General features: G+C 40.0%; 3 protein-coding genes across 7 annotated transcripts in view; 2 read left to right on the top strand and 1 right to left on the bottom strand.

Moving 5' to 3' along the window:
* RERE (arginine-glutamic acid dipeptide repeats) overlaps positions 1–24924 on the bottom strand; it is a 412302-nt gene that overhangs the window by 297814 nt on the left and 89564 nt on the right. The window contains exon 1 of one of the 5 annotated variants that reach the window (XM_055305061.1): positions 1568–1633. The exons of the other annotated variants lie outside the window; for them this stretch is intronic. The gene's annotated coding sequence lies outside the window, so the exon portion shown is untranslated. Of the gene's footprint in view, positions 1–1567; positions 1634–24924 lie in introns of those variants that run through there. 5 annotated transcript variants of the gene reach the window in all.
* Positions 1887–5327, top strand: LOC129496860 (60S ribosomal protein L31-like). The gene is made up of 2 exons (XM_055305227.1): positions 1887–2037; positions 4942–5327. The coding sequence occupies exons 1-2, from the start codon at positions 1887–1889 to the stop codon at positions 5325–5327; spliced, it is 537 nt and encodes a 178-aa protein (XP_055161202.1).
* Positions 10049–10990, top strand: LOC129496779 (heterogeneous nuclear ribonucleoprotein A1-like). The gene has a single exon (XM_055305067.1). The coding sequence runs from the start codon at positions 10049–10051 to the stop codon at positions 10988–10990; it is 942 nt and encodes a 313-aa protein (XP_055161042.1).

Raw genomic sequence — 24924 nt, 5'->3', positions numbered from 1 at the left:
AATTCATAAATGCAAAACCACAAAAACAAGACAAAAATTTAAATGGCCTTTTTCTAAAACCCTTCTTACAGTGAATGAATGTAGGGTAAGTCTTTAAATAAGTCACTGAACAGTACATTGATGCATCACTCTCAACAGCCAGGGAAAGGAAAAGTGTAACCTTAGTCAATTCTATCATGCAACCAGATCAAATAACATTTCAAGCGCCGCCTGCCAAGCACCAGGGCCTGCCAGAGTACAATGAGCACTCAAGTGCTCTGGACTGAAAACCACCTTTCACTGGTCTCAGAGATCTTTACAAAATGGTTTAAACACTACTAAATTACAGAGTTGGAAAAAACAAATACAAGCTTCTAACTGCTGCTCCCACAGTATTGTGAAGTTGCTGTTAAGCCTCTAAAATGTCTGCCTTGTGTTATTTTACTAAGCAATGTAAATATTCAGAAAGGCAAGTGCCTCTTAGAGCTCAAATCTAACACATGCATAAAAATGTAGAGTTGGTTGTGCATCTGGAAATAATTGCCCACAGATCAACGGGCTTACAGGGGATATTGTTCCCATCTGTAAGGTTTCAAATCATGTCTACTTTACATGTGGAGTTCCTAGCCAAAAAGAAGGAGGAGAATGAGGAGGAGGAGAGAAGGAGGAAGAAAAGAAGGAAAAGAAGCTCAATACATTAATTTTGGCACAGAATTTTAAGGACTTTATCAACTCTTGTTCTCAACTTTCACTCAGTGTCTCAATCTTAAACCACACAGACACAATTTTCAAAGGGAAAAATTAATCCTTGTTGACCCCCTAGGTTCTTTCACATGACACTTTTTAAATTTCCATATGGCTAAGAGGTAGCCTCCAGCCAAACAATGCCCCAAGGAGAGCAGCAGAACATGTGCCCAAGGAAAGCCTAAAAGCGGAGAGTAAAACAAAGTAACCCATTAAACAGGTCTCAGCAAACAGGAAAGTGGTCAAGCAGGTCTCCCCAGAGCCTCAAGGAGGGCCGAGTAAACAAGGGGAAGGAGAGGGGAAGCCGGCACCTCAAACCAAAACAATTTTAACAATTTAAAGTTAAAGCCATCTTTTTCAAAACTATCTCTGCATTTTAGCTAGTCTGGCAAAACAACAGTTTTTTGGTCCCAGAAACAAATTATATTTGTCACTTATGTAGCCATAATCAAGTCCATCAAATTCATTGTATCTTTAAAATTAAATTTACTCCACAGTAAGCAATGAAGTTTCTAATCAGTGACTAGATTACTTTGCTCATCTTTAGTAACATATTCCTTTCAAAAAAGACAAAAACAAACATACACATACACACAAATACACACACACACACACAAATCTTTTAAAAATAGTGTTTTCTCTGCCCTGAAGGGTGTTTTTTAATTGGTTTATTAAGTTGGTATTTCTAGAGTTTGAGTGATTAAAAAAAAAAACACTAAACCCAACAAAAATGCAATGAGACACTACAAAAACTGATTCCTGATTCCTGGAAAGCCATTACCATTCTTAATACCAAAGTGGTTCATATTTGCAGGGTCAACTACAACACTCTCAGTACACCCACCTCCGAGAGCCCCTGTGCCCACACTTGTCCAACTTCCTGACCCGCGACCCGCATCCCCCTTGCAGCATAAGGCTCTGGCCACTTGCCTGCGGCGGGTCGCGGCAGGAGCTGAGCCCGCAGGCCTCGTCCTCCTCCGGCGCAGGGCCCCCAAACTCAGGCCCGCAGGCAGGGGCGGGGCGGGCAGGGGCTCGGGGCGTGAAATGCACTTGCTAAACAAAAGGAGGCCCTGGCGGCCACAGGGCAGCGCAGCTCGGGCTCATGTCCCCCAGCTCGGTGGCTTCGGGAGGTGGCGGCGTGGGGCCCCGCCCGTGGCTGGGGGATGCAGCCGCTGCTCCGGCTTGCGCTCCTTCAGCCCGGGCAGCCGGGCCAACACTGCCACATGCCTGTGACCCAGACGCGGGGAGAGAAAGAGCAGCCACCCCACGACAGCGGTGGCGGCGGCGGCGGCGACCGGAAAAACCCGGGCTGGAGTTTGGACTGCTCTGCGCGCACCCTTGCCCGCCTCCACCACGGCGGGCGGGGGCGCGCGCGCACACACATACACACACGCCACTGCAATTTTATCTCCTTCCGAGCTAGGCTAGCCTCTTCTCTCCTCATGTCTCCCTCCCCTCCCGACAGCCGGAACTAGGAGGCTGCGTGATTGATGGCAGCTCTTAATAGCGTGGTCAGCTAGAAAATGCATCTGCAAGCAAGATATTAAAGAGGCAGCGAGCGCATCCCTCTGATCAGCAGTTCACACAACCTAGAGCTGCCTCTGCTTCCGCGAGGAATATTAATGCCAACCACCTCTGACGTCTAACAAAATGCAGATGAAATAACCAATAATCATAGGCATACAGAACATTTGTTTCAAAGATGCAAATAGAAAGAAGCATTGTTTGAGGTCAACATTTCTGACCCCAATTTTCCTTATAGTTTTTAGGAATTCTCTGTAAATCATTAAAAGTCTTATTATCTCTCTGATCCTTTTTCCACAGAAAAATAAAGGTCCCTCTGCTAGACAAGGTTTATCTTAAATTAGGCTTGATTGAAATCCATCTAATAAGGAAGCAATATAAATGTCTATTTTTTGCCATGGAGCCTTAAATAAACATATATACTACCCCACACCCCTCATTAACTTTACTTTTTATGTGCATCTAAATAGATTACCCACTGTTAATCTCGTTAGTTTCTTCCCCTAAAATTTAGTAACATTAAACTGCATTTATACTAGGTATGCCCTTAACCCTCAAGATCATTTTGTTCCAATTAAGACAATCCATAGCAAATTTTTAAAAACACATTCCCTACAGCATATGAATTCAAAGTATTAAACTCACTCAATGTCAACCCAAATCTGAAGTTACAAGCTCAAAATTTAAATGATCTCTTTTGCTATCTTCAATAGTACACCTTTTGCCTTCCAGGCAAGTTTCATGGAACTCTGAAATAGCTTTATAAATGTTACTGGACCTTCCAAAGTCCAATAAAGTTGCTGAATTATTAGATACCCCCTTCCAATAGTCAGAGATTTAGATAAAATGATAAGCCCAAAGACTCTCAAAGGGGGTCAGAGTGGAGAGCATAGAGTACAGGGGTACTCCTGCCTTGCTGGCACAAATAACCAAAGTGATAGGTCCATTTGCTATTTAAACATCATTCTGCTGATTTCTCTCAAAGAAAAATCAAGTTATTCTACAGGAGATAGAAATATCTATCTAAAATCACTAACACAACACATGTAGTGAGAGCAAGACCTGATGAAGCATAATGCCTTTGCCATCCTGAAAGGTAGCTGTGATCAATACAAATCAGAGATGGTCTATAGCGCAAGTGTAGCTCTGCTATAAGCTCCACTAAACACCATTCCTCACTGAGATCATCCTGAGAGGATCTGCGGCTTCGAAATCTGCTACGTAACCAAGTGGTACTGAGATCACTCCACATATGTCAGAGATGAAATCCACCCTAAAGCCTAGCTACAAAAGTCACTCTTGTACATGGACACACTTCAAATTTTCTAACCATCTATATCTAGATACATGGCAGAGTATGACAAGGGTTCTGGTTATTTTGGGTGGGTTTTTTGTTGTTTTGTTTTTGTAGACCCTTTTAAAAATGCTGGTTTACAGTGAGTTGTAAAGGGCTGTTAAGAACAACTAAACTGCTCTATTCTGAATTCATGCTGTATCTAGTCTGTCAGGGATTCTAAATGCTTTGACAGCACTTTATGATACTTAATACTCTTGTCTTGCATCCTCTCCTAGTCCTCCACCTTCCAGTTATACCAGTCTTTCAAATTTCCCAAGGTATCAGGATTTCTACCACAGGCCACCAGCACACTGCTTCTTCCCATTAGAGCAGGACATTTTCCCTGTTAGTCCCAACACACACACACACACACACAGTTTAAAGCCTATACTACTTCATCTCAAGTCAAATATCACTTTGTCAGAGTAACTTCCCTTGAGGCCCCACTCTAGGCTAAGTTCCTTTGTCATAAGTTCCCAGAGATCTGTGTTATTTTCCTTAAGAGCACTTACCTCAGTTTCTAATTCATTGATGTGATTATCTGGTTAATGTCCATAGACCCCTCTAGACAGTGAGTTCCATTAGAGAAAGTTCTATATATTTGCTCATTAACAAATACCGGGTGTCATACATACAGATTTGTGGAATAAATAAGTGAACAGAGGAACAACCTTGTTTTACTCATTTTGCATATTCTCTGCACAGTTCTTGGCACAAAAGAGCATCTGTCAAATAAGCAGCATCTATAGGTATTAATAGTATTTATTTTATTAACCTTTAAAAGTCTAGTAAAAGAAGATTTTTATCCCTGCTTTATAGAGATATAAATAATTATGCCCAGGGTAATTCATTAAAAACACGGAGACCCTAACCAGTTCCTATTTGCAAGGTTCACTTTTCTTTTTTTTTTTTTTTAAGAGTTAACGAAGTACAGAAGCCATCATTAATTTACTCAAACCAAATTCTTCCTACTTACCTGGCATTTAAGAGAGAGGCAAACAGCAGTGGATAAAGTGGACAGACTACTAAATCTTGTACACAGGTAACAATATAAACATAATATAAAAATCTGAAAGCACATGGTACTTTAGTCTGTCTTCAACACTTCTCTCGGAATGCAAAAGTACCACCAAATTCTGCAAGGGAAGAGGATAATCCTCAGCTCTCTTTCACACTGAACTTTTCTTCCATTTTTTTCTCTAAGAGACCTCTATTTCCCTGACATAAAAGCCTTCATGGAGGCTTTCTTTTGACCTGAGGACACACCAGTCAGTGGTGACAGACCATTCCAAAACCACCCTCCCCAATTCCTCAAATAAGAATTCATTTTAAATCCTATTAAACCTCTTTCTAACTAGGGCCCAGTAGAACGGCTCCTGCAAAGAAGGGTGGCGAGAAGAAGGGCCGTTCTGCCCTCAACGAGGTAGTGACCAGAGAATACACAATCAACATTCACAAACGTATCCATGGAGTGGGTTTCAAGAAGTGTGCCCCTCAGGCACTCAAAGAGATCTGGAAATTTGCCATAAAGGAGATGGGAACTCCAGATGTGAGCACTGACACCAAGCTCAACAAAGCTGTCTGGGCCAAAGGAATAAGGAATGTTCCATACCGCATCCGTGTGCGGTTGTCCAGAAAATGTAACGAGGATGAAGATTCATCGAACAAGCTCTATTCGCTGGTTACCTACGTACCTGTCACCACTTTCAAAAATCTACAAACTGTTAATGTGGATGAGAACTAATCGCTGATTGTAAAATAAAGGTATGAAACTGCAATAAAATAAAAACTAAAAAATAAATCCTATTAATCTCAGCTTGTAAGTTAGGAGATCTATAGATGAGAAATGCTAGTTTTTGCAATAACAATTTCGCAACAAGTTTTGCGCTTGAGCATATGAAAAATTAAAAGAATGTGTGAGATGAATTAAAAATATTAGATATACCGGACTCTGACCTCCAAATTAATCCTGTTATTTTTAGCATTCCACATGGCCGTTCTTGCTTCCCACAGGATCTTACCCTGGCCTGTCTCGGTTTCCTTTTGTCATGAGTTCCATTCCACTGAAATTCCAGCTCCAGGTTTTAGAAACCCCTACATTTATCAAAACAACCCTGTCAAGTAGAGTACCATTAACAGATAATGAGAGGAGACAACAGATGTGGTTAGAAGCAAAGCACTCCATATTCTACAGGCCTCAGCATGCAGCCTAGTGAGCTGACATCTGACTTTACCCTAACAGTTATAATTAAATACAAAGTCTAGCTAAACTAACATTAAAGCTATGACCAGAAACAGTACACAAGGGAAATGTAAAGTATAACCTTAGCACTAGCTGAACAAGGCCCAAGCTATTCCTGACCCTTAACCTCCAACAACTGCACTGCATTTACTCTCTATGCCACTCTGTTTCTGTCACAGGAAGACTCTTGGCCACATCTTCTAAAGATGGTGGCCTTGGACTACTCCCCCCAAGACCACCAAAGGAGCTCAGAGACAGTATTTTTTTTACATGAAAGTTTAAAGGTAACATGCATCTAACAATAACTTAGTGAGGTCTGCCAAGAGTCTATCACGTTGAGACAATCAACACATGCTTTCCTATTGCATTATCTAGTAAAATCATCCAGATCCAGTAATTAAGCTCACCTTTTCCCCCAGTTATCAAAATGTCAAAAACAAACAAAGTCAATCAAGCAAACAATGATGGACTAAAGGGTTGTGTTAGTAGTTGTTAGCTGTGTTTGCAGAGTGTAGACAGATAGGTTTGTATTACTGAGCAGAATATAGTTCTATTTTTAAGCAACTGTCTCCTCTTTCTGTTTTCCAACTCACAAAACGGCACCACGTATCAAAACCTCTGGAGTTTTCAAAATTTTCTTTAAAAAAAGAAAAATAACTAGAAATAACATCAGATTCTAAAACATTCTAAAACAGGGATCCCTGGGTGGCGCAGCGGTTTGGCGCCTGCCTTTGGCCCGGAGCGCGATCCTAGAGACCCGGGATCGGATCCCACTTCGGGCTCCTGCTGCATGGAGCCTACTTCTCCCTCTGCCTGTGTCTCTGCCTCTCTCTCTCTCTCTTTCTCTCTCTCTCTCTCTCTGTGTGTGTGTGTGTGTGTGTGTGACTATCATAAATAAAAAAATAAAAATAAAAATGACTGAGTGTTAAACATGTTAAAATTATAAAAAAATAAAATAAAATAAACATAAAACATTCTAAAACATCAGATTCTAAAAACCAAGGAGACTAACCTGTAACTATAATGACACCATAGTGTTAAACCATAAAGAGCACACTCTCCAAAATTATATAGGGACAACATTAAGGTCGGATGTTAATACAACTTTTGTTTTGTTTTACACTTCCTTATAGAGCCTCAAACAAGTATTTCAATGACCGACTGCTAATAAACATTTAAAGGGTTATTACTTCATGAAACAGAAAAATTATCGACATTATTAAAACATTTCTTGGGGGGCAGAGGGGACACAGCTTGCAGCACCAAGTTCCATTTTTATAAGAACAGAGAGCAGAAGTACTAACTCCAGTGGAGACTCACAGCAAACTCTTCCAACATAGTAAGTCCATCGAAGCATGTAGCCCTCCAATGGATGCAGGATGTGAAATAGATCTTAAAGCAACTTGAAAGAGAGACAGAGAGCGACCTCTAAGATAGCATGTGTTTAAAAAACTTAAAGACATTTTCATCTCTATTTTTAAAACACACTAATGATCTCGGATTGTATAGATGAAATAAATCATAATGTTCCAATAAAACAATACTTGAAAGGGCAAAAATACAGTTAAAAAAGAGAGATTTCTCATTTGAAAAAGTATTACAAAATTTTTTTAAAAAGAGTTTTGTGGAAGAAATTAGCTCAAGCACTTATGACCTTGACAGGGAGTTTAGAATGGGGCCCTTTCCATACTGTCTGAGCTGACAACATATGATAAAACCATATCCAAGCAAGTTTACTGGAAGTAATCGTAAGAAAACGAAAAACTCCAACTGGAATCATTAAACCCTTGAATTCAAAATACCAGATTTTTGTGCAACTAAAATAATGATTACAAATCCAAACACTGCTTTGCCCTTCTTTAAAACAAAACAAAACAAAAAACTGACCCATGTTCTCTCTGGTAATGTGCGTCTAAATAAACTCCTTTAAAATAAAAATTACAAACATCTATTTTCAGAAAAATATGAATTTAAAGGTTTCAAAACATTAAATGAGTACCATTTCCCAGGTTCCTTATCACAGGTAGTGTTAACAACCCAGTACTTTTCTGCTTAAAAACCAATCACTTCTCTCTAGAAAATGTCAGAAGACTCTATTTAGTTCAAAATATCCATTCAAACATGCAACACATTGGCTAAGACAAAATCAAAAGCCACAGTCTCAAGAATGTTTGACCTAAACAACACGGGGTGGTTTCTCTTTTTTTCTTTTCTTCTCTTTTTTTTGAAGGAAGGAAGGAGAGGTTAGAGGTGAGTGAGATTATTGTGAAGACAAATTCACAACGTCTATTCAAGTTTAATTTTAACTGACTTGAAAAAGCAAATATTTGGACTACAGGAAACACAACTCAGTACAAAGGGAAACATGGGCTAACTTTTAACAATTACATCATTTGATTAATTCTTAACAATAAAACCTAAACACAGATCATCCCCTCCAATCTGCAGAGCAAGCTAACTATACAATGAAAAATATGAGAGCCCTATCAGACTCTGGTATGTTTAAACAGTTACAATGTAAAGCATGTTCTTTCTCACAAGTGAAAGGAAATGACTGCCAAATGCTTCTTTTACAATCTCTCCAGAATAGGGCAGATCCTTTTAATGTGAGATTTTCCTGACATTCCAATTGTAGCAGACCTTGAGCAAACAGAGACGCATTAAAAGCTGACCTGGTTCTATTATCTTTTATTGAAAGCCTAGCAAAGATCAGACATGAGTCCAGTGCTATTTACATTTTTTGGTGCATTAATTACTTTTATACTCAAGGGCTTTAGAAAAATTCAATAGTTGTGTGTGTGTGTGTGTGTGTGTGTGTGTGTGTGTGTGTGTGTGTGTGTGTGTGTTTTAATGACAATAACCACAGGATGTAACCATAGCTGTATTGGTCTTTTCTCAGGAAGGTCAGAAAAGCTTTAAAAACAGGAAGTCTGTGCTATAAGGTTGAAAAATGTTTGTTTTAAGAGTCTAAGGCTTTATGGTTGCAGTTTGCAGTCAAGTATTATGGAGGCCTAGAGTTTATTCTTCCCAGCCAAGGATTAATGTCCCTGGGGAAAAGGCCAAAAAGGTGCCTAAACAACTAGAAAACCACATTATCCTAAAATAAGACTTATGAAATCTGAACTATAAATCTTCCGAGCTATCCTTCAACATTAAAAGAGGAGCTAATTTAGTGAGCATAGTAGAACAGTTTATCTCCTGTGATAATTTATAAAGCCTAAAGGAAAAACCATAGTAACGAGTGCTAAAACAGCCGTAGAGCAACAGTTAGCAGCTGGATTAAGATTGATACTTGCCATTTTATACATGTTTTCTATTGATCACCCCATTCATTCTCATTACACTAAATTAAATATAAATCAAATATAATGACAATACTCCTTGAATGCAAATTTTGCTAAGAAACCAAACCAATGTAGATTAATTTTTTAAAGTTTGTTTATTCTCAACAAAATGATTGATTTCTGCTTTTAAAAAAAGGACATACTTGGGGAATCCCTGGGTGGCGCAGCGGTTTGGCGCCTGCCTTTGGCCCAGGGCGCGATCCTGGAGACCCGGGATCAAATCCCACGTCGGGCTCCCGGTGCATGGAGCCTGCTTCTCTCTCTCTCTCTCTCTCTCTGTGACTATCATAAATAAATAAAAATTTTAAAAAAAAATTTAAAAAAAAAAAAGGACATACTTTGGGCGTCTGGGTGGCTCAGTGGGTTAAGCATGAGCTTGATTTCAGCTCAGGTCATGATCTTAGGGTCCTGGGATCAAGCCCAGAGATGCGCTCCACACTCAGGGATGAGTCTGCTTGAGATTCTCTCTCTTCTTCTTCCTCTGCCCCTCCCCTTCGCACACGCACACACGCGCTCTCTCTCTCTCTCTCTCTCAAAAAAAGGGGGGGAGGGTACATAATTTTTTTTTAATTCTACTAGGGTGTAAAAGAAATTCATAACATAGCCAACATGAAAGTTATTTTTAAAAATCTAGTTTCATGATTCTATTCTTTATTTAGCCTAAAACAAAACAGAAAGAAATGTTTTGTCATTTGTGGACTCCAATTTACATGAAATTAAATGTTATATTACAAAAATTTTAAGGCAAAGAGTCCAAATATTATAATATGTATCTTATCAATTTAAAATCCATTGGGAGATACGTTCGTTAGATTACTCCTTTCTGCCCCTGGACACCGCCGAGTAAGCATCATTAAAGTCTCCCCTCCCACCACCGTCATGTCTAAGTCAGAGTCTCCCAAAGAGCCTGAGCAGCTGCGGAAGCTCTTCATCAGAGGTTTGAGCTTCAAAACAACCGATGACAGTCTGAGGAGTCATTTTGAGCAATGGGGGACGCTTACGGACTGTGTGGTAATGAGAGACCCCAACACCAAGTGCTCTAGAGGCTTTGGGTTCGTCACCTACGCTACTGTGGCGAAGGTGGATGCAGCCACGAATGCTCGGCCACACAAGGTGGACAGAAGAGTCGTGGAACCAAAGAGGGCTGTCTCCCGAGAAGATTCTCAAAGACCTGGTGCCCACTTAACTGTGAAAAAGATTTTTGTTGGTGGCATTAAAGAATACACTGAAGAACATCATCTAAGAGATTATTTTGAACAGTATGGGAAAATTGAAGTAACTGAGATCATGACTGACCAAGGCAGTGGCAAAAAGAGAGGTTTTACTTGTGTGAGCTTTGACGACCATTACTCTGTAGACAAGATTGTCATTCAAAAATGCCATACTGTGAATGGCCACAACTGTGAAGTAAGGAAAGCCCTATCGAAGCGGGAGATGGCTAGTGCTTCTTCCAGCCAAAGAGGCCGAAGTGGTTCTGGAAACTTTGATGGTGGTCATGGAGATGGTTTTGGTGGGAATGACAACTTTGGTGGTGGAGGGAACTTCAGTGGTCGAGGTGGCTTCGGTGGATACGGTGGCAGTGGCGATGGCTATAATGGATTTGATAATGATGGAAGCAACTTTGGAGGTGGCGGAAGCTATAACAATTTTGGCAATTACAACAATCAATCTTCAAATTCTGGACCCATGAAAGGAGGAAATTTTAGAGGCAGAAGCTCTGGCCCCTATGGTGGTGGAGGCCAATACTTTGCCAAACCACGAAACCAAGGTGGCTATGGCAGTTCCAGCAGCAGCAGCTATGGCAGTGGCAGAAGGTTTTAATTACTGCCAGAAAACAAAGCTTAGCAGGAGAGGACAGTCAGAGAAGTAACAGGGAAGTTACAGGTTACAACAGATTTGTGAACTCAGCCAAGCACAGTGGTGGCAGTGCCTAGCTGCTACAAGAAGACATGTTTTAGACAATACTCATGTGTATGGGCAAAAAACTTGAGGACTATATTTGTGACTAACTGTATAATAGGTTACTTTAGTTTCTGTTCTGTGGAAAGTATAAAGCATTCCAACAAAGGGTTTTAATGTAGATTTTTTTTTGTACCCATGCTGTTGATTGCTAAATGTAATAATCTGATCGTGACGCTGAATAAATGTGTCTTTTTAAAAAAAATAAAAAATAAAATCCATTGGATTCTAAAAGGCACTCCTTGGAAAATCATAATATCAAGATAATTTGTTTTAAAATATGAACACAAAAGGGTTATTACCACAAAAATATGCCATATACCCCAGTGTGTGTGAAGAAAGAAAACAAGGTGGTTTTCTATTTGATGTTCATAGTTACCTTAAAATTTTTTAATGTTTACCTCCACAGTATTCCTACAGGGGTTTGAACTACTTTCATTTAATATATGGGAGTAAAATGATATTCCCTAGGTGTCCATCTTATCTTTTAAGAGGCATCACTCTAACAACAACTAGCCCTAAAAGGGTCCTAATGGTGTTCAGTCTATGCACACTACATAACAGTCAGGCTCCCTTCCTGGATATTGGAAGACAATAAAACAATGCCTACAAAATTTTAAGGAACACAAGTATCCTACCAAAAATTCTATACTTAGCCAAACTATTAATCAGGTATGAGTATAAAACAGAGACATTTCAGACATTCACAACCTTAAAACATTTACTTTCCATGCACGGTCTTTCAGGAAATCACTCCACAAACGGAGGGAATCAAACAAAAGTCCATGAAAAATTATCTCCAAGGAGATGCTCAAGAGTGATGAAAAGGAAGATCCCTTCTAATAGCAAAGTGACAAATGAAGACATTAAATCAAGACAAGGGCAGCCTGGATAGCTCAATGGTTTAGCGCCACCTTCAGTGCAGGGCGTGATCCTGGAGACCCGGGAAGGAGTCCCACGTCAGGCTCCCTGCATGGAGCCTGCTTCCCCCTCTGCCTGTGTCTCTGCCTCTCTCTCTCTCTCTCTCTCTCTCTCTCTCTCTCTTTCTATAAATAAATAAATAAAGTCTTTTAAAAAAATGAATAAATCAAGACAAAAAGTTCCAAGAAGGATACCACCAAAAATGCCTTATAGCATCCTTAACATTTTCCATTACACTGAAAGGCGTTTTATATAGTTCTGTTGGAAATGAAAGGCTGATTCAGAGATAGGAACATACAAAACTAAACAAAGAAATAAACATGAGACAGAGAAAGAAATTATTAACTCCAGGAAAGAAACTGAAGAAGTTTTATAAGAAAGGGAATTAAATCATAGTACCACCATATGTGCTTCAACTATAACAGTATATATACTGGCATAGGAATAGAAAGATTTAATATTGATTTAACACAAACTTTAATATAACTATACTGGGAAGATGGAGGAAAAAGGAGGCGATATAAAAAAGCTAAATCCTCATCTCCCACTAGGCAAAGTCAGCAAATAATGTCTAAAATAGAAAACTGGGGGATCCCTGGGTGGCGCAGCGGTTTGGCACCTGCCTTTGGCCCAGGGCGTGATCCTGGAGACCCGGGATCGAATCCCACATCGGGCTCCCGGTGCATGGAGCCTGCTTCTCCCTCTGGCTATGTCTCTGCCTCTCTCTCTCTCTCTCTCTCTCTCTCTGCGTGTGACTACCATAAATAAATAAAAATTAAAAAAAAATAAAATAAAATAGAAAACTGGGGATCTCTGGGTGGCTCAGCGGTTTAGCACCTGCCTTTTGGCCCAGGGCGTGATCCTGGAGTCCCGGAATCGAGTCTCACATCAGGCTCCCTGCATGGAACCTGATTCTCCCTCTGCCTGTGTCTCTGCCCCTCTTTCTGTGTCTCTCATGAATAAAAAAAAAATAAAATCTTAAAATAAAAAAAGATAACAATATGGCTTAACTACTTCTTTTGAAAAACTCACACATACCATTAGCATTTTATGGTGTGCTTTGATCATCTGGTGAACTGAGAGGTGTAAATTTCAGAACTTCAAATTAAAAAAAAAAAAGAAAAGAAAAAACCTAACCAAAGGAACAATCATTTCAGGCACCAGAGCTGAAAGAAATCCTTTTCTTCAGAGAAAATTGAACTCTATTTTGCCACCTGCTGGCAAGACTCTTGAAATCTAGCCACTCCATAATAATAATCCCAATTTCAAAAAGGAAAAAGAGGGGAAAAAATCCAATCACAAGAAATTTTAAAAATAAATAACAGCCCAATTCAAACACAATAACTTTAGTATTCATTAATGAGAAATGTTACCACTAACTAAAGTAACAGCTTTTTAAAAATGCTATAAAAGCAAAAGTACAGATAACATTATCCACCTTCAAAGAACTGAACAGGATTATTTAAACAATGTTCAGTATTTTACTCATTTGTTTATCCAAAGTTATATTCCATAATCAGCAAAATGCTTTTTAAAAAAGAGAGTAAGATGGACCAAATAAAGGAGAATCGAGGACATTCAAATACCAGTTAGAGGCAGAATCACAAGCTTATCGTTAGGCTAACAATGGTGGTTTTCAGTGTCTCCCCAAAGCCATGCCTTGTCTTTGATTGAGAATACACCCTGCTGAATTTTAATGCCATTGTTTTGTCAACAGAGTGCTTGCATCCACTTCACAGGTTCATTAATAATCCTCTAAGAAGACCTAAATTAAAGTTTGGCAAGCAATTTCTCATGAAACAAAATTTGCTTCTGGTCTGTTAGAACTAAATGTGCCAAGTGGCAAATTAAGATGTGGGAACACACTTTTAAAGGTTATGCTTTGAAAGTATTCAATGACTCAAACAGGGTATCATTAGGCAGCAGCAAAACAAATACTAGGATGCCTATTTCATTTACAATCTGTTAGGTTTCAGATGGATAATTTCACAGTGACCACCAAGAACTATTGGGGTAAACTTCGTAAGAAGATAGACATAGACTCCCCCAATCTCCATTAAAGAACTGGAAGGAAACCAGAATGGATCCCACTTCCAGCATTAAAAGCGACAGAAAGAGTCCAGTAATTCCCAAAGAACCTTCCATTGTGCCAACTATATTGTGTGTTTATCGTCCGTGGGAATGCTGACATGTGCAGCACTGCAAGTGGTGACTGAAGAGTCAATTAAGTGGTGGGAAAAGGCTTGCAGCAAAAATTTAAACTAAAAATAATCTATTTACAGGAGAGCAGTATAAGAAACGCTGGCTAAACTATAATCCAAGTCTGTATTCCCAGCTTCAATAGTAAACACAGTTGTTAAGAGTGGTTAACACACCACACCATAAGTTAATTTCAAGTTAGAAACATCTGTTTGACCAATGGCATCCTTGTTATAGCCTCCATTTCTTTGCTTACAGAGTGTGAGAGTAAGAAAAAGAGCAGGTGTGACAAAGAAAGAACAGTCAATTGACCTGAGGGAACATTGGACCTTTCAAAGAATTCCTAAAAGTATAAATTCTAAAGCTAGATTCATATAAAGTTCTAAAGCTATATTTCTAGAAATTTATAAATTTTCTTAAGAAATAAGGTCAGAGGAGAGTATAATCTCTCCCCCACTTAGTCTCCACTAACTGAGGCAGTATGCCTGGCTCCACTCTGAAGAGTGTCAAAATTCAGAAAAATCAAGCAAACCAAAAAGGCAAAGACAGGAATGTCTTACAGTTCATGAGAAAAAAAACAATGATGCAAACCAATGATCTCTGACCTCTAACAAAGCTCTAGTCAGTTAGTTCCCCCCCCCCCCCCCCAGTTTTGGAAATAAAACTGTTTAATTTCACCAATGGTGAAGTTTAGGCCTATGTATTTTTCCAGGTCATTTTAAGTGGTGAGTGAGGCAGTCTTCATCTGGTGCTCCAAGAGCAGGCAGTACCAGCTCATCCCTAGCTCCCCAGCCCCCTAGCTCCTCAGTCTTTGGGCAATTTACCTAATACACAAAAGCACCAGGTCTGGGGAAGCCTGGGTGGCTCAGTGGTTGAGCATCTGCCTTCGGCTCAGGGCAAGCCATGATCCTGGTCCCAGGATTGAGTCCCGCATCGGCTCCCTGCAAGGAGCCTGCTTCTCCCTCTGCCTGTGTCTCTGCCTCTCTCTCTCTCTCTCTCTCTCTCTCTCTCTCTCTCTCTGTGTGTCTCTCATGAATAAATAAATAATCTTAAAAAAAAATAAAAAGCACCAGCTCTGAAGTCAGATGCCAGTTTGCCTTGTTCCAGATTTATTAACAGAGTAACCTTGGGAAGCCTCCATATGCTCCTCTGTAAAATGTGATTAATAATAGTACCTAATACATAAGGTTATCGCAGGGATGAGATGAAATGACTTGAAGTAAATCTCTACAGGAGGGTTGAACCTACAACAAATGCCAAGGATTATTAGCACTGTGAGCGTGGTGGACTCCATCTTGGACTCACTGTAAGAAACTGGTTAAAATGGTCACCCTGGGCCTAAGCCACCCGATCAGTCAGGTTAACAATTCACTATCTGTTTACGCAGTACATCGCTGGGCGGGGTGTCAACACTCCGCTTTTTCATTCTTGTTACCACCGCCACTGCATTATTTACATGAACAGAGGAGGATGGTACCTGAAAAGATGCTTAGCTGGGTCAGGCAAGCAGAGCACCTATCACAAGAGGCAGGGGCTATCTCAGCAGCCAGACACTCCCCTAGCCCCCTCCTTCCCCTGCACTACTCATGTCCATGAAAAAGAGTGCAGTGGAGACACACAGTGGCCACATACGCTTTGTGGCCAAGCATTCTCATCATAGGTTTTGATGAAGTAATCCATCACTAAAAGATTCCTTTTCTTCTCAATTTATATCCTTAAAGTATTATTAGAGATCCAAAGGGGCCCAAGGTGTATTAGAGACAAAAGGAATGGGGAAGTAGGGAGGATAGATGTATTTCCAATAGGCATCCCACTATATATTTATCAAAGCAAAACTAATAAACTTATTTTTAAAACACCAATTTATAGGACATAAATATAGAAGGCAAATATGCTGTTTAATTCAAACGAGAGGAAAGACATGTCTATAAAGGAAAGGGTTTCTATAGAGAGTCACAAACTATATTAAATAAGTTTCCTCATTTCTATTTTCTCTAGACTAGTAAAAGTAGGCCTATCTATAGTTAATGGATTAAAAAAAATTTTCAAAACACTTGAAATAGGGACAACAGGTGGCCCAGCGGTTGGGTGTCTGCCCTTGGCAAAGGGCATGATCTTGCAGACCCGGAATCAGGCTCCCTGTGAGGAGCCTGCTTCTCCCTCTATGTCTCTGCCTCTCATAAATAAATAAAATCTGTGTCTCTCATAAATAAATAAAATCTTTTTAAAAAAACCTATTTAAAATAACCTATTTAAATGCTTAGTATTTTTTTTTTGCAGGAAACACATTTAATTGACCAGACAATAATAGTCTTTTTTTTTTAATCAGATCATTGTATTTCCAGGAAGCAATCTCCACCCCTACATATCTTCATATAAAGATGTTACTTTTTTCTATTTATAGTACTAGGTACATAATGAGTTTTTAACCAGTAAATACCCATGGATTGAAAAGTTTGGTTGGGGATCCCTGGGTGGCGCAGCGGTTTGGCACCTGCCTTTGGCCCAGGGCGCGATCCTGGAGACCCGGGATCGAATCCCACGTCAGGCTCCCAGTGCATGGAGCCTGCTTCTCCCTCTGCCTGTGTCTCTGCCTCTCTCTCTCTCTCTCTCTCTCTGTGTGACTATCATAAATAAAAAAAAAAAGAAAGAAAGAAAAGTTTGGTTGAAGATAATCCAGTCTTGCTGAGGCATGGAAAAGTAGGGGCAGGGTGGAACAGGAAGAAAAGAACTGGGGATTGGTGACTGTGCATGGAAAAGCACTTAACTTTCTGGTTAACAGCTTGCCCAGAGAAAAAATACATTTGAAAATTTCCAAAAGTTCTTTTTCCAAGGGCAAAGTATTATTACTCTAATTCTTTAAAAGCAAAGAAAAATAAAATAGTAATTAATCTTGGTTTTATAAATCTTCCTCATTTCAAAGTCTATCCTACATACGTGCTAGATAAATGAGTTCCAAGTTTATTCAGGTTTCTACACATTTAAGTGTTTTCATTTATTCATCCCTTTCAGATGCATTGATTTTGAAGTGCCTCCACCCCCAGAGAGTTCAGGGCACTCTTAATGCCACCTCTCTACCCTCCCACATAATTCTACTGCTATAATTCTCACAGATTTAAAACTACTTTCTTATATGTCAGTCTCACTGTTACATGGAACTACTTCAGGCCACAAAGCATGTTTTATTCATTTTTGTATTTCCAGTTTCCTAAATAATTTATTCACTCATTAAAAAGAAGCCTACTGAGCCTACTATGTGTCAGATGCTATATTCACTCAATCAAAATGTACTAAACACTGTTCTAATAAACATTTGGAACACATCTGTGAACAAAGTGGCCTCATGGATCTTACATTCTGTAGATGGAAACTAGTAATAACCAACAGACAGAAGTATATCCAAAGGCAGTAAGTGCTAAGGGAAAACAAAAAGTGGATCAAGATAAGGAGGCTTAAGAGTATGCCAGGGGTAGAGCACTGGGGCAGTTTTTAAATGGGTGATCAAGGTAAGGATTCATAGAAAAATGACATTTTAGCAAACCCCTTAAAGAAGGGAGGAAGTTAGCTAAGACTATAAAGTGGATTTCTAGAAAAGGGTATTCCAGGCAAAGGGATGCACCAGAGAAAATGCTAGTGGTTTAGCTATCTTTCAGGAACAGTGGAAAAATGCCAGAGGAGCTGGAATGGGAGGAGTGGAAGACACTAGTAATCTGGTCAGAGAGGGCCTCACAGGCCATTATAGGGGGTATTCTTATAATTGTATAACTCCAAGAACAAACAAAAAGCACATATATCAAAATACATATTTGTACATGAAAAATATCCAGGAGCTACTTAAAATTTCAAACAGGAGTTTTAGTGTTTCTCTTGCACCCCAATGGATCAACTTGCACAACTTGTTCTTTGGAGAAGAGATACCCTTCTTTTTTTTTTTTTAAGATTTCATTTATTTTGAAACTGAGAGAGAGCCATTAGAGTGGGGTGAGGGGCAGAGGGAGAAGGAGACTCCCCACTGAGCAGGGAGCCCAATTCAGGGCTCTGATTCCCGGATTCCGGATCATGACCTGAGCCAAAGGCAAATGTTCAACTGACTGAGCCACCCAGGCACCCCAAAACACTCTTCTTTAAAAAAAAAAGAAAAGACTGATTGATTATTTGAGTGTGAGCAGGAAAAGGCACAGAGGAAGAGAAAGAATCTCAAGGAGCATCCACACTCAGGATGCAGCACAACACAGGGCTCAATCCCAGGACCCGGAGATCATAACTTGAGCCAAAACCAAGAGTTGGACACTTAGCCAACTGAGCCACCCAGACACCCCAGAAACACCCTTCTTTGAAGCTCACTGCCCTATGCTGTCACAGTTTGGATGGTTATCACTGCATTCTCCTAACAGCTAGGAACAGTACAGCGGGCACTCCTAAGCCTCTCAATGCAGCCTGGAACTTTCTCTGCAGGTCTTACAGAAGATCCTTGGATATGGGAGGGCTGAACCAGAGGGGGTTTGATTTTAGTTTTTCCCCACTCAGAAGTTTCTTAAAACACATTCTGGTAGGAAAGAGGTTCCTGACCTGAGCCAAATGGATTTGGTGACTTGGTCCCATACTTGCTTTTTCTCTACTGGAAGAATTGCTAGCCTCTATTAAAATTTTAATTATATTCTGGCAAATATGTTGTCCTTTCTGACTGCTTAAACATATGAAATCAATCTCTCAGCATTACTTAATATCAAAACTCAAAACTAACTCATTTTATTGATGTAAAACCGTCACTGTCTTAACAGACACACATGGAGCTGGATAGTCATCTGCTACAATGCTCATAAACAGCTGTTTCTCACGTTGAGTAATTTATTTTTATAAGTACATTTTTTGTAAATGTAATTTTTTAAAAGTAAATTCTAGGCCCAATATGAGGCTTAAACTCACAACTCCAAGATTAAGAGCTGCATGCTCTACGAACTGAGCCAACCAGGCACCCCTGTAAATATAAATTTTTCTTAAGATTTTACTTTTAAGTAATTTCTGCACCCAACATGGGGTTCAAACTCACAACTCTGAGATCAAGAGTCGCAAGCTCTGCTAACTGAGCCAGACAGGCTTCCCTTATAAATATAATTTTTAAAATCTGCTTTGTTTCTATTGCATTTATTTTTTACAGTTACCTTCTACTTATGACAAGTTAACACAGGCTTTTTAATTTTTAGTAGTGAAATAAAGTTTTATTTTAAAACAAATGTATTGGGATGCCTGGGTGGCTCAGTCAGTTGAGCAGCTGGCTCTTGGTTTCGACTCAGGTCATGATCTCAGTCGTGAGACTGAGCCCCATGTTGGGCTCTACATGGAGTCTGCTTGAGACTGTCTCTCCCTCTCCCTCTGCCCCTCCCGTGAATACTAATTCTCTCACACTCTCTCTGAAATAAATAAATCTTTAAAATAAATGAATGAATGAATAAAACAAATGTGTTTAAGTACACAGAGTTAGGACTTTTAAAATATTTTATTCTAAAATGTTTAATGCCATGTAAGTGGTACGTACAGAACAAGCAGAAATGATGAGGTTGTAGAGAGTGATTGATGTTGAGGCAACCATGCTGCAGTGGAAAGCTCTAAAGTACAGACACCCTGAGAAACACACCACCTATCCTACTCTCCCAGCACTTGGACTGGCACCCAGTACTCTGCAAACAGTTGTTGAATAAAATGATAGTGGAGCCAGAATTTCAACTTGTATGTGTCTCTCTGGCTCTCTGGTTCACTTCCTTTCTATCTTTTCTAATACCAGTCAGTCCCAATCTTGGCTGCCAAAAGGAGTGGAATGTTTTTAAAATTTATAAAGTTCCTCAGGTGATTCTAAATGTGCCACCATGGGTGCACACCACTGCACCATACAGTGCCACCTTCCTAGTTAAATAAGCAATCAGAGTGCAAAGTGATCGGATTTATGCTGAGGCAAGTATAGCCCCTAGAGCCAAGCAACTTAACCTAGTTAAAAACCCAAGGAATAATTAATTGATACTTGAAAGAATGAGAAGCAACTAGCCAAACGGTATAGTTTAGGGAGAGGGAACAGCAGGTACAAAGGCCCAGAGACAAGAAACTATATGATAAATTCAGAAATTCACATTGTTCCCAACTCTCCAACTTAAGGTGACCAACTGTCCCAGTTTCCCAGAACTGAGAGGTTTCCCATCAACATACAGAACCTTCACAGGACAAATTGGTCATCCTACCTCTCTACTGTGACTGAGAAAAAGAACTGCTAATATATCCACTCTTCTTGAGAGTGACTGAAAGGAAACAATTCCACAATTGGATTCAGTATGGAAATCAAAAAATCCTCTCCAAAAGAGTATTTTATATCTCCTACCTTCAAGGACATAGTACTGCCAAAAAATGCAAATGGCCAGTGTTTGCATACATTTGCCCATTATTTGGTGCACAGTTTTTATTACAATTGAGCTATTTAAAATAAAACATAAAACCTCCTACAATTGTAGGGAGTACTCTAATAGATAAGTTTAGCAAATGGGAGACTTGCTATAAAATTTACTCTTAAAAAATAATAAAATAAAATAAAATTTACTCTTTTTTTCCCTCCTTATGAAAAACAACCAACAAGCTTCATGAACACAAACTATACACAGGCATAGCCAGAGCACATGTACTGAACCACCTGGCTTGTCCCTCCATATCCCCTTGGCCCACAGCAGAATGAAATAAAAGCCTGGGGAAAGGGACAGCTTGAGCCAATTGTTGTTTTGATTAAGAAGCTAGACAGCCGAGCATAGCCCCAGGACAAGTAGAGTCCTCCCCTCATTCTTCAAGCCTTCTAGGTAATGACTAGAATGCCATCAGGCAGAAGTTAAAACCTAACCTCTAGCCCAATCAACCAATCTGTGGGTCCAGAAAAGAGCTAGTACTGGAAAGTCTTGATTGATCTTGATCAAGTAGTAGTCGCTAGTCCAGGAATTTGGCTAGCCTCAGATGTGAAGATACTGAAGTATCTGATTTGGATGGATTTAGTCAACTTCACTCCCAAAGAGTCATCCGGTCCTTCCTCGGAAACTCCAGTAACATCCAGATCATGATAAGATGTTAGCATGAGCTTGCCTTGCTATGGAATTAAATGACAAGAAGGCAGCAGAGAATGAGCTGAGAACCTTTGCCCTCAGGAAATCTTCAAAAACTATCCTCCTTATTTCAGCCAAGAGCTCCACACCATGGCAGAAGAGAAGACATTTCTGTTAAAGAAGGGCTTGCCAAAAGGCAACTGGTAAAAAATCTCCATTAAAAAAATACTAAGTATGGGGGCAGCCCGGGTGGCTCAGCAGTTTAGTGCCTGCCTTTGGCCCAGGGTGTGATCCTGGAGACCGGGGATCGAGTCCCACATCAGGCTCCCTGCATGGCGCCTGCTTCTCCCTCTGCCTGTGTCTCTGCCCCCCTCCCCCCACCTCTCTCTCTCTCTCTCTCTCTCTCTCTCTCTATCTCTATCTCTATCTCTCATGAATAAATAAATAAAATCTTTTTAAAAAGTAAATAAACCTTTGGAAAAAAATACTAAGTATGATTTAAAAACTACATGTTAAGCCAATATTCAACCTCATTATGAATGTGAAATATTAGAATCTTAAATAAGGTGAAAATTATACACTATTGCTACTTTTATCTAATATTTTCAGAAGTTCCAGTTAATTAAGACAAGATAAATAAGAAATCTTTTATAAAGAAAAATAATTATTTGTAAACAATATGATTGCTTAACTGGGAACAATTTAAGGGAGTAAACTGGGAAAGTATTAGAACTAATAAGAGTTTGGGGCACCTGGGTGGTTTCTCTAGTTGAGCAGCCAACTCTGATTTCAGCTCAGGTCATGATCTCAAGGTCATGTTGGGCTCCGATTTTAGCACAAAATCTGCCTGTCCCTCTCCCTTCCCATATGCACTCACATGCTCTAGTGTGCACTCTCTCTCTCTCTAAAATAAATAATCTTTAAAAAAATAATAAGATTTTAGTAATGTTATTATGAAGTATCAATTGCTTTTCCAAGTACTAACAGTCTATTAGAAATAGGAGAGGATTCACAATATTAAGAATATTAAAATGATACTAAGAATAAATTTTAAGAGAGGGGTGCCTGGGTGGCTCAGTCAGTTAAGCAGCTGCCTTAGGTTCAGGTCGTGATTCCAGGGTCTTGGGATCAAGCCCTGCATCAGGAACCCTGTAGGGAGCCTGGTTCTCATTCTCTCTCTCCGTCTGCCCTTCTCTCCTGCTCATGCTTGCACTCTCTCCCTATCTCTCTCAAATAAATAAAATGTTTTTAAAAAAGAGAAAACATAAAGATGAATATAAATAAGACCGTATTGTATTTGTCTTGTAAAAATAATAAATTATATATTATATACATCAAACTTTATTGAGGGTTTGACCAAATCGAAAAATACAATGCTCCTACAAGAAAAGAAAGCCTTGGGCAGCCCCGGTGGCTCACTGGTTTAGCGCCACCTTCAGCCCTGGGTGTGATCCTGGAGACCCGGGATCGAGTCCCACATCAGGTTCCCTGTATGGAGCCTGCTTCTCCCTCTGCCTGTGTCTCTGCATCTGTGTGTGTGTGTCTCATGAATAAATAAATAAAATCTTAAAGAAAGAAAAGTAAGCCTTACTCCTTAAATTAATTAAAACTATTTCCATCAAGATTTCAGTATGTTATTTCATTTGTTTGTTTTTGGAGGTTGCGGGGTTTGGCATAGGCAAATGACAAAATGATTCTAAGTTCTCAGCACAGGTTATCCTCAGCAAGAGAAGCCCTTGCTCTGCATCCCCTTTGACGGTGGCTCTCTGCCTGCTCAACTCTCCTGTCACCCTGTCAGTTTTCAATAAGAACTCTAGGCCAGGACGCCTGGGCGGCTCAGTGGTTGAACGTCTGCCTTTGGCCCAGGGCGTGATCCTGAAGTCCCGGGATCGAGTCCCATGTCGGGCTCCCTCCATGGAGCCTGCTTCTCCCTCTGCCTGTGTCTCTGCTTCTCTCTATATCTCTCATGAATAAATAAATAAAATCTTTTTTTTAAAGATTTTATTTATTTATTCATAGAGATGCAGGGAGAGAGAGAGAGAGAGAGAGGCAGAGACACAAGCAGGCTCCATGCAGAGAGCCTGACGTGGGACTCGATCCAGGGTCTCCAGATCATGCCCTGGGCTGCAGGCGGCGCTAAACCACTGCGCCACCAGGGCTGCCCAATAAATAAAATCTTAAAAAAAAAAAAATCTAGGCCACTGATCTGTTCCTTTTGTCCCAAACTATCACTCCTGGCATGGAAGGAAGAATTCCATTTTCATTCTACTCCTTTCCTTATCCCTCAATTTCCTTTGTTCCTATGTCACATCTACCGGAAAACCTTCAAGTCTAAATTGGGGTTAAGAGGCATCCCAGGGCAGTAATAGAGGACTCAGGCTGAGGAGTCAGCCCACCTGGATTCAAATTCTGACCTACTACCTCACTGTGGAAGCTGAGACAAGTTACTTAATTTGTCCAGCCCTCCATTTCCACACCTGTAAGTAATAATAGTACCTAAGTTAGAGTTGGAACGACGGTCAAATAAGCGAATACATATAAAATCTTGACACTTAATAAGCACTAAAAATATCAGCTCCTATCTAGGGGCCGCTGGGCATTGGCAAAACCATCTGAACGAGGACTGGAAATGCTAGGGATTTATATCTTCCAGTCTCATTGGTCATCAGCATTGCCCTGCTGAAGGTCTCTGTTCCACAATGCCCCTCTTCTGCCCACCACTGTTAAATCTGAGTATTTCTCGGGGAACCTTTAAATGGACTTCTCATCACATACCATACACTAACTCTAAGTAATTTCCGCTTCCAATTTTTTTAACTCCTGCTTACATAAATGATAATTATCAAATCTGTAGACACAATCTCCCTCTGGAGCAGGTACATATACCCAACTACCTATGTTGGGCCCCTCCCTGAATGTCTAACATGCACTTCCAATTCAACATGTTCCACACACCTTTTCCTCTTTGTATATTTTCAGTGTCAGTTAACAGCATCATCATCCACTCATGCAAAACAATCTTACTCCTCCCACCTCCTCATAGCCAATTGGTTACTAAGAATTACCAGGTCTTCATTTTAAACATCTCCCATCTTCCCATCTCCCATCTCCCTCTTCAGGACGACTATTACTACCTCAGTTCAGAATTTCATGATCTCCCTAGCTGGTTGTGTTACTTTCCTGGGACTTCCCTAACAAAGTACCACAAATGGAGAAGTTTACAATAGAAATTTATTGTCTCAGAGTTCAAGCTAGAAGTCTGAGATCAAGGTATCCACAGTGTTGATTCCAAGGGCTATGAAGAAAAGATATGTCCCAGTCCTTTCCTCCCTGGCTTGTTGATGTACATCATCTCCCTATGCCTCTTCACATTGTTTTCCTTCTATGTGTGTCTGTGTGTCTAAATTTCCCCCTTTTAATATGGCCACTGTCACATTGGATTAGGGCCTACCCTAATGACCTCATCTTCACAAAATCCAATGCAATGACTATTTCCAAATAAGGTCTGTGAGAATGAGCTTAAAACAAACAAACAAACAAACAAACTCTTGGGGCACCTGGGTGGCTCAATCAGTTAAGCCTGGGATCAGGTCATGATCCCAGTGT

Source organism: Nyctereutes procyonoides, unplaced genomic scaffold, assembly GCF_905146905.1.
Source record: "Nyctereutes procyonoides isolate TBG_1078 unplaced genomic scaffold, NYPRO_anot_genome, whole genome shotgun sequence".
NCBI lineage: Eukaryota > Metazoa > Chordata > Mammalia > Carnivora > Canidae > Nyctereutes > Nyctereutes procyonoides.
The sequence above is the reverse complement of the archived record's forward strand: the minus strand, read 5'-3'. Positions and strand labels throughout refer to the sequence as shown.

Coding starts and splice junctions, on each gene's coding strand:
- LOC129496860 (XM_055305227.1), top strand. CDS start 1,887: ATGCAGCCGCTGCTCCGGCTTGCGCTCCTTCAGCCCGGGCAGCCGGGC. Junction 2,038..4,941: donor CCGGAAAAACCCGGGCTGGA/GTTTGGACTGCT, acceptor CTTTCTAACTAG/GGCCCAGTAGAACGGCTCCT.
- LOC129496779 (XM_055305067.1), top strand. CDS start 10,049: ATGTCTAAGTCAGAGTCTCCCAAAGAGCCTGAGCAGCTGCGGAAGCTC.